Below are 8,499 nucleotides of genomic sequence, written 5' to 3'. Positions count from 1 at the left end.
TAATAAATAAAAGGAATAATGAAGACACTGAACACCATTTGACCGTTAAGTTGTACAATATTTATTCAGGACGATTCAGAATCTTCTGTTTGTTCGAGCGGGCGAGCGCCCTGGCTTTTCCCTTTGGCAGGGCGCCATGGCAGCGTCCTCCTGCTGGTTCCCTCCTGGAAAAGAGACACATAAAGGGAAGTTAGCCAATGCCATACGTTCTGCTGTCCACGCCAAAGAGAATGTGATTTTTACCAGGGGAGAGACGGAAGTCTCTGTCCTCTTGCGCCCTTTCCGCGGGGGGCTTTCAGTGCCCGCTGCCTCCCCATCCTCCTCCTCCTCCTCCTCCTCCTCCTCCACCAGGGCCCTTTCAAAGAGTCTGCGGCGCTCGCGTGCTTGGAGAGGTCCGAGGTGAAGTGCGTAGAACTTATCTGAGGTTGAAGTGTCATGGCACATGAATTGCGCCACGTTGCGGCGATCCTCTGAAGAGTGTGCATTCTTTGCCTGCGTCGGAGAGAGACAGAAGCTTGATTAGGATAGAAGCCGCCGCTGGTAGTTACAGGGGCGTCACAATGCCTACTCACATGAGTCGCGATCGCAGTGCGTACGTCAGTAAAGGTGGGTTTGCCTGGAAGGCCCATACTGAGCCAAGCAGACTGAAAGTACTTGTTCAGGGTCCGACAAGGACTGGCTCTGGAAGTGAAAAAGAAATAGGTAGCCTGGCTCCCTCCGGGGAGACCAGCCCGCAGCGCCAAAAACCTGCGGAACCAGCTGTATTCCTCCCTGTTTAGGGACAGCTGAGCCGCCCCAAAGGCTCTGTTTGTTTTGTGAGTGGTAATCTGCCATCAGAGAACAAGCAGTGAGTGAGTGAGTGAGTGAGTGAGTGAGAGAGCATGCTACTGGTGACCCCCACCTTACTTGCGCCATACTCACGTTAATGACATAAGCAGACTCGTCGGGGCTTCTGGAGGCCTCTTCAACCTCCTGGATTGTGAGATTCTGGAAGACTCCACAGCGGTGCCCAGAGATGGAGGTTAGGTAGCCAGTCAGAAAGCCATAGAAGCGCCACTGTTGCCTAGTGCTTGGGTTGGATTCGAGGCTATCTGGTGAAGGACATTAGACAGATTAGACCACCGACGGTTCTATTTCCTTTCTGGGTCACCAACAGCTCTTGGCTGCTGGTGACTTGTTCTCCGGGGCGCCAGCAGCTCAAACAACAGCTGCTGGTGGCCCGGAGAGGAATTGTGCGTTTGAAACGCACAATTCCTCTCCGGGCCACCAGCAGCTGTTGGTTCATCCAGCCACGTCGGTCTGCCCCCCTTCCCCCCCGAATGAGTCCCATTCGCGGGGGAGAGGGGCAGACAGACGTGGCTGGATGAACCAAGGGCTGTTGGTGCCCCGGAAGAACAAACAGGGGGAATCGCTGGAACGGCGGAAGGGCTTGCTTACCTAGCAGGGCGGGAATTTTCCTCCCAGCGGTCCGGTGACAGCGCACCAGACTGGCCTTGGGGATCAGTCGGCTTTCCTTCGCCTGCTTGGTCCTTACCTCGTGCACGACGACACGCCGGCGTATGCCGCGGATGAGGGCTCTGACCTCCCTTCGAATCAGAACCAGAGCCGTGCTGGAGAGCTGACAGGCGGCCGGCGGCGTCTCCGAGAGGTAGTCTAGGAACTGAGCCACGTTCTTCAGGTAGTGCTGCCTGGTGGGCTCGGCCATGCGCGTCTGACCTAGCCGGGTGGCCCACGCTCGGATTCGGGCTGGTTGGTTGAGGAAAAGGAAGTCCCCTGGCTCCGCGGTGCCCCTGGCCATATAACCAAGGAAGGCTTTGATTCTCCCCAGCTTCGAAGTGACGTTGTTCCGCAGGCGTGCGGTGGGCTCGCTGCCCAGTTGGTACCCTTCGAACTCCCCCAAGAGAAGGTCTGTGGAACGAGCACAACCAAGAGTCAACTTCCCCGAAGGCACACAGCCAGCAGAGCGACAGTGACGTGCCTGAAATATACTCAACTCAGCGCGGGGACGTGGTCCGGGAACGGGTAGGGTTCCAAAGCCTCCGGAGGCTCGGGGGGCGTCGGACCTCCGGCCGCGCCTCGCCCGGGAGCCGGTGGTGCAGGAGGCGACCTGGTTCTCCTCGCCCTCTTCCTCCTCCTTCTCCCCCCTTCTCCCTTCCTCAGCTCCCGGTAGAGGCGTGTGATCTGGAGCAGGGTGGACCGCATCTTGGTAACCTGTTTCCCCAGGTCCGTGAGCTGAGCCTGTATGCGCTCGGTGGCGCGCCTGCAGCCGCGGTCGGCGCACGGGCGGCCGGCCTCTGGGTCCTCCGAGTCCCGCTCCCCCTCGGAGGACGATGCTAGCTGGGACACGACAGGGATTGCAGGCTGGGTGGACCGCAGCCACTGCAACTCCCGAGCTACTTTCCGGCGTTTCGCCCTCCCCATAGCCTCTTTCCTTCCCGAGGTCGAGAGCTCCGCGTGCTGCCTCAAGTGCCTGTCTAGGCGGGCTGGCGTCCGGCGACAGCCCGGGACCGGGCACGGTGTCTTCCGCGTGTCCACGCGGCCGGCGGCCAGCGCGAGCAGCAGCCGCTTCTCGTCCGAGTTGGCCACCTTGTGAACGGCCGTCAGGTGAGGCGCAAGCCGGCTGTAGACGTTGAAGCATAGGGCACATTCAGCCATGACCGTGCTAGAGCCAATGCAGAGGGGGAAAGGGGCCCGCACGCCACGTGCGGCGGTTAATAAGCGGCCGGAGGCGGCGTCCACTTCCGCGTCATGACGTTGGTGGACCCGTATTTCTTAAAGGGGAAGGACACCCCCCCGCACCAGGAGGTGTAAGCCGATGCCCTACGGAGATCCATTCGGTTCAAGCTTTCTTTTGTTACGACTTCTCAAGTAGGGGGGAGAGGGGTGTCCACCTCACTCCCTTCCCCCCTTTTCAAAGGAACCAGAGGGGGTGTCCCGTTAAACAATGCACCCCACCGCCCCTTCATCGTTGCCCCGGTCAGCGGTTCGACACCTCTCTCTCTTGTCACGACTCGAGTTGGGGAAGGGGTGTCCCACCTCACTCCCTATCCCCCCTTCATTTTGCTGTTCTGGCCAGCGGGAGCCTTTCTCGTTCACTTTTTCCACCCCAAAATGGGGATTGTTTGAGCCCCATCGAACATGCGCCGTTTTTTGGGGGGGAGGGGGCAGCTCCACACGCGCCAGCCGCGGGAGCTTTTGCGACCTGCTACAACCAACATGGGATACGCACCAACCATCGAAAGGGGGGTCCAGACAGCCCGTAACCCCGGCATCACTGACCCTGGCACGTTTCACCTCGCCGGAGTCCACTAGCTTCCCCTCCCAACCAACCACCCTCACTCCCCCGGGAGCAGGGTAGGCGGGGTGGGGGTCAGCCGGGAGCCAGCAAGGATAAACCCAGGGGGTGGGCGGCGTTGCGGGCGGACGGACGGGATGCAGACGCACACACTCGGGCGGGGGTAGAATCGAAGCCCACACCAGCTCGTTCCCTACGCTGCCCCTGGGGCCTCGGTTCACCACGCCGGGTGACTCGACCGAACCCACCGAACATCCCCCAGCCCTCGCAGGGCGAGGGGCGTGGGGCGGGGGCACGGGCCGAGTATCGGCGCGGGGGAAACGGAGTCCAGGGGGGCGGGCTGGCGGGCGGGCTGAGCAGCAGACAAGCTCTGGGTCATTTAGCCAGACGGGCCAGATCGGGGCGGGAAGGGGGGGGCGCTGTGTGCGGAGGGACACCCCCACGCCTCCCTGATAGAGCGCCCAGGATGGGGAGGATCTGCCACACCCATAGAGGCCGACCCCATTGGTGCTTTGGGGGGCCTGGGTGGGGGCCTAGCCCCTGGGGCGCCACACTAGCTCCTATCGATCAGTCACCGTGGGGTCTGGCGACTGGACTGTCAGAGACTAAGTCCATATTTCTTCGCCTTCCCCGAAACCCTGATGGCAGGTCAGAGATTGTGGGTGTCGGGCAAAAACCTCCAGGCGCGGGACGTCCCGACAAGTAGGCCGGGAAGGGTGGTCTCCCGTCGGGCATGGTTTGGTGGGCTCGGGCCTGGGTCTAACCAATGCCCCGGTGAGCGCCAGGCATAACGTATTCCTGTTGGACCTTTGGCGCTAGATGCGTAAAGATGTGCCGCTGGTGAACCATTGATGGAGCCGCTGGTGAACCATTGATGGGGCCTCTGAGATCCAGCGGTGGGGGGGGGGCCTGTGCCTTGCGCGCTCTGCCCGAGGTACACGCACCCTTCTTGGGGAGCGAGCCCAGCCCCTCTCCCTGGCCTGGGGCCTCTGAGATCCAGCGGTGGGGGGGGCCCGTGCCCTGCGCGCTCTGCCCGAGGTACACGCACCCTTCTTGGGGAGCGAAACCAGCCACCCCTCCCCGGCCTGGGGCCTCTGAGATCCAGCGGTGGGGGGGGGCCGTGCCCTGCGCGCTCTGCCCGAGGTACACGCACCCTTCTTGGGGAGCGAGCCCAGCCCCTCTCCCTGGCCTGGGGCCTCTGAGATCCAGCGGTGGGGGGGGGCCCGTGCCCTGCGCGCTCTGCCCGAGGTACACGCACCCTTCTTGGGGAGCGAGCCCAGCCCCTCTCCCTGGCCTGGGGCCTCTGAGATCCAGTGGTGGGGGGGGCCCGTGCCCTGCGCGCTCTGCCCGAGGTACACGCACCCTTCTTGGGGAGCGAGCCCAGCCCCTCTCCCTGGCCTGGGGCCTCTGAGATCCAGCGGTGGGGGGGGCCCGTGCCCTGCGCGCTCTGCCCGAGGTACACGCACCCTTCTTGGGGAGCGAGCCCAGCCCCTCTCCCTGGCCTGGGGCCTCTGAGATCCAGCGGTGGGGGGGGCCCGTGCCCTGCGCGCTCTGCCCGAGGCACACGCACCCTTCTTGGGGAGCGAGCCCAGCCCCTCTCCCTGGCCTGGGGCCTCTGAGATCCAGCGGTGGGGGGGGCCCGTGCCCTGCGCGCTCTGCCCGAGGTACACGCACCCTTCTTGGGGAGCGAGCCCAGCCCCTCTCCCTGGCCTGGGGCCTCTGAGATCCAGCGGTGGGGGGGGCCTGTGCCCTGCGCGCTCTGCCCGAGGTACACGCACCCTTCTTGGGGAGCGAGCCCAGCCCCTCTCCCTGGCCTGGGGCCTCTGAGATCCAGCGGTGGGGGGGGGCCCGTGCCCTGCGCGCTCTGCCCGAGGCACACGCACCCTTCTTGGGGAGCGAGCCCAGCCCCTCTCCCTGGCCTGGGGCCTCTGAGATCCAGCGGTGGGGGGGGCCCGTGCCCTGCGCGCTCTGCCCGAGGCACACGCACCCTTCTTGGGGAGCGAGCCCAGCCCCTCTCCCTGGCCTGGGGCCTCTGAGATCCAGCGGTGGGGGGGGCCCGTGCCCTGCGCGCTCTGCCCGAGGTACACACACTCTCCGGCGGCAAGCGCTGGTTCCAAAGGACCCCCTAGATTTGCACCTAATCACCAGCCGTGCCCGGGCACCCCACTATTAAGCCCGGGGACACTAACTCCTCCAAACCGCATGGATCAGACAGACGTGCTGCTGGTGACCCAACTGGCCAAGACGTACCGCTGGTGACCCAATCGGTCTTTGGGTTTGTGAATGGGTCACCACCGGCCCTGGGCTCGTGTATGGGGCATCAGTCGCACGTCGTTCTAGCCTCCGTCTGCGATGGGGTCTTATGTTTGCTGCGGGGTGACGGACGCTGGGAGACGGGTTAGCAGCTCAGAAATGGACCCTTGACTCCCGTGGACCCCCTAACTCCCATGGTGTTCAGACCACTGGCCTTGCCCGGGTTTGAACGCTTGTTTTGGGTTAGCTTTGCTGGCCAAGAGGCCTGGATCCTTGGAAGGACCAGGGCAGCAGTGCGCACTTGGTTTGCCCGGATTTGAACGCTTGTTTTGGGTTAGCTTTGCTGGCCAAGAGGCCTGGATCCTTGGAAGGACCAGGGCAGCAGTGCGCACTTGGTTTGCCCGGGTTTGAACGCTTGTTTTGGGTTACCTTTGCTGGCCAAGAGGCCTGGATCCTTGGAAGGACCAGGGCAGCAGTGCGCACTTGGTTTGCCCGGGTTTGAACGCTTGTTTTGGGTTAGCTTTGCTGGCCAAGAGGCCTGGATCCTTGAAAGGACCAGGGCAGCAGTGCGCACTTGGTTTGCCCGGATTTGAACGCTTGTTTTGGGTTAGCTTTGCTGGCCAAGAGGCCTGGATCCTTGGAAGGACCAGGGCAGCAGTGCGCACTTGGTTTGCCCGGGTTTGAACGCTTGTTTTGGGTTAGCTTTGCTGGCCAAGAGGCCTGGATCCTTGGAAGGACCAGGGCAGCAGTGCGCACTTGGTTTGCCCGGGTTTGAACGCTTGTTTTGGGTTAGCTTTGCTGGCCAAGAGGCCTGGATCCTTGGAAGGACCAGGGCAGCAGTGCGCACTTGGTTTGCCCGGATTTGAACGCTTGTTTTGGGTTAGCTTTGCTGGCCAAGAGGCCTGGATCCTTGGAAGGACCAGGGCAGCAGTGCGCACTTGGTTTGCCCGGATTTGAACGCTTGTTTTGGGTTAGCTTTGCTGGCCAAGAGGCCTGGATCCTTGGAAGGACCAGGGCAGCAGTGCGCACTTGGTTTGCCCGGGTTTGAACGCTTGTTTTGGGGCAACGGGGCCCTCGTTAGACCCCTGGTTCGTTCAACCGCGAAATCGAAAATTGCACTAAGTCCTTCATTTGAGTCTGTTATCGAAACCTCGACGGCAGGTCAGCGAAACCCAGGGACGCGCTACCCCCCCTCCAGGCGCGGGTCATGCCGGAGAGAGTGGTCTCTATCCGGGCATGGCTTGGTGGGCTCTCCCCCTGGTCCAACCAACGCCCCCGGTGAGCTCATCCATAGCGTTTGCCAGCGGTCGTTTTTAAAGACCCCCCCCCCCGCTAGAGACCCACCATCCCCCAAATGAGTGTTAGTTGTTTCAAACAGCAAAAAAATAAAATCAATGCATTTCGTTTTCAAAATGATTTTTTTTTACTTTCTAGCTGTATTAAACTTTTACAAATTTAGTGATGTCTTGAATTCTTACAAAGACATGATGAGTTGCAATAAGTTCTGTCTTGATCAACCTACAGAACAAGAACTATAAATGTTTATAGGTGTTTTATAATTTTACCATTGTTTATGATCATTTTGCCATCGTTTTACTCTTTTTTTTAAGATTGTTTTACTCATGGTGGTTTTTTATGATGGTTTATTCAATTTGTCATGATTTTACTATAGTTTTACTATCAATTTACTAAAGTACTCTAAGGAACTGTATGGTTTTAGTGTGCTTTTACTATAGTTAAACTGTAGTAAAACCATAGTAAAACGATGGTAAAACAGTGGTAAAATAATAATAAAACAATAGTAAAACAATGGTAAAATGATGGTAAAATTATCGTTTTACCATCGTTTTACTCTCTTTTTTTACCGATGGTTTCACTATCGTTTTACCATGGTTTTACTATGATTTTACTATGGTTTTACTATCAATTATAGTATACTAGGAAACTATGGTTTTAGCACGCTTTTACTATAGTTAAACTGTAGTAAAACCATAGTTAAACAATGGTAAAACGATAGTAAAATGAAGGTAAAATGACGGTAAACGATAATAAAACTATAGTAAAACGTTGGTAAAACGATCGTTTTACTATCATTTTACCATTGTTTTACCATCGTTTTACCATTGTATTACCATCAATTTATAATTTTTTTACTATTATTTTACCAACGTTTTATTATTGTTATACATCGTTTTAATATCGCTTTACCATTGTTTTACCATGGTTTTAATTGGATTTTACTATGGTTTTACTATCAATTTACTATTGTATACTAGGGAACTGTATGGTTTTAGTATGCTTGTACTATAAATTGTAGTAAAACCATAGTAAAACGATGGTCAAATGATAGTAAAACAATGGTAATACAATTGCTTGCTGCTTAGTTATCCAGTCAGTTAACATGAAAACGTCACAAAGAATCACAGATGACGTATGCTGATACATCCTTTTCTCATCTTTATTCCTTTCTACTTGTAAAAACTGTGAAATAAAAATCAATAGCTTTTACATTCACATAACTCTTGTACAGTGTGTTTTATTATTAAGCAGCCAACTTAATTGAACTTCATAGAAACATATCTATTGTGAAAAACTTACATTGCTATCCATTCAAAACTATCAACTGTTTTTATGGTTTTCTGAAACCATAATAGATGGTAAAATGCAATCTCGATTTGATCCCCTAGACGATCTTAATCCAGCATTTCTACGATTCTGTCAATCATATTCATATTCATAATCATATCATGCCTCTGAATGAAGTCTACTTTCAAGAGTTCACGCTTAGCTCATGACTTACGAAAGCTCATTTGGCATGCTGTCCCAGGAGAGCCCTGAGCTCAAGGCATTCCTCGAGTCCAGGGCTCCCTCTCTTTATGGGGCGAGGGGAGATTGAGCTCAGGGCAATCTCAAAACTCCCCCGCAGCTAAGGCCAAGGTGAACTTCCTGAG

At 56.7% G+C, this 8,499-nt stretch overlaps 2 protein-coding genes and 1 long non-coding RNA gene across 4 annotated transcripts in view; all 3 read right to left on the bottom strand.

The window, feature by feature from the left end:
• LOC141375168 (uncharacterized) overlaps nucleotides 1-8,499 on the bottom strand; it is a 174,645-nt gene that overhangs the window by 19,622 nt on the left and 146,524 nt on the right. The window lies entirely within an intron of this gene.
• On the bottom strand, nucleotides 58-1,729 carry LOC137490831 (uncharacterized). Of its 2 annotated transcripts, XM_073907433.1 has the most exons (5): nucleotides 1,438-1,729; nucleotides 922-1,091; nucleotides 573-827; nucleotides 244-492; nucleotides 58-164 (listed from the first exon to the last, which is right to left on the bottom strand). In XM_073907433.1, exons 1-5 carry the CDS (start codon nucleotides 1,703-1,705, stop codon nucleotides 66-68), a joined length of 1,041 nt encoding a protein of 346 aa, XP_073763534.1. In that variant the 5' UTR covers nucleotides 1,706-1,729; the 3' UTR covers nucleotides 58-65. The 2 variants fall into 2 exon arrangements, with proteins under 2 accessions (XP_073763534.1, XP_073763533.1); XM_073907432.1 differs by having other exon boundaries at nucleotides 61-492.
• LOC141375454 (uncharacterized) lies at nucleotides 1,717-2,789 on the bottom strand. Its single transcript, XM_073908911.1, has 3 exons — nucleotides 1,995-2,789; nucleotides 1,796-1,908; nucleotides 1,717-1,746 (listed from the first exon to the last, which is right to left on the bottom strand). Exons 1-3 carry the CDS (start codon nucleotides 2,653-2,655, stop codon nucleotides 1,717-1,719), a joined length of 804 nt encoding a protein of 267 aa, XP_073765012.1. The 5' UTR covers nucleotides 2,656-2,789.

Source organism: Danio rerio, chromosome 7 (assembly GCF_049306965.1).
Source record: "Danio rerio strain Tuebingen ecotype United States chromosome 7, GRCz12tu, whole genome shotgun sequence".
NCBI classification, from domain to species: domain Eukaryota; kingdom Metazoa; phylum Chordata; class Actinopteri; order Cypriniformes; family Danionidae; genus Danio; species Danio rerio.
Note: the sequence above shows the minus strand (reverse complement) of the source record. Positions and strands in the feature narration are given on the sequence as shown.

Bases quoted from the DNA above. Each gene is read 5' to 3' on its own strand.
- LOC137490831 (XM_073907432.1), bottom strand. From the start codon at position 1,705: ATGGCCGAGCCCACCAGGCAGCACTACCTGAAGAACGTGGCTCAGTTC. The intron at 1,092-1,437 runs GTAAGCAAGCCC...GTCCTTCACCAG, and splicing joins GAAAATTCCCGCCCTGCTAG to ATAGCCTCGAATCCAACCCA. The intron at 828-921 runs GTGAGTATGGCG...CTCTGATGGCAG, and splicing joins AGTCTGCTTATGTCATTAAC to ATTACCACTCACAAAACAAA.
- LOC141375454 (XM_073908911.1), bottom strand. From the start codon at position 2,655: ATGGCTGAATGTGCCCTATGCTTCAACGTCTACAGCCGGCTTGCGCCT. The intron at 1,909-1,994 runs GTTGAGTATATT...CTCGTTCCACAG, and splicing joins GGACCACGTCCCCGCGCTGA to ACCTTCTCTTGGGGGAGTTC. The intron at 1,747-1,795 runs GCCAGGGGCACC...TCAACCAACCAG, and splicing joins AAGCCTTCCTTGGTTATATG to CCCGAATCCGAGCGTGGGCC.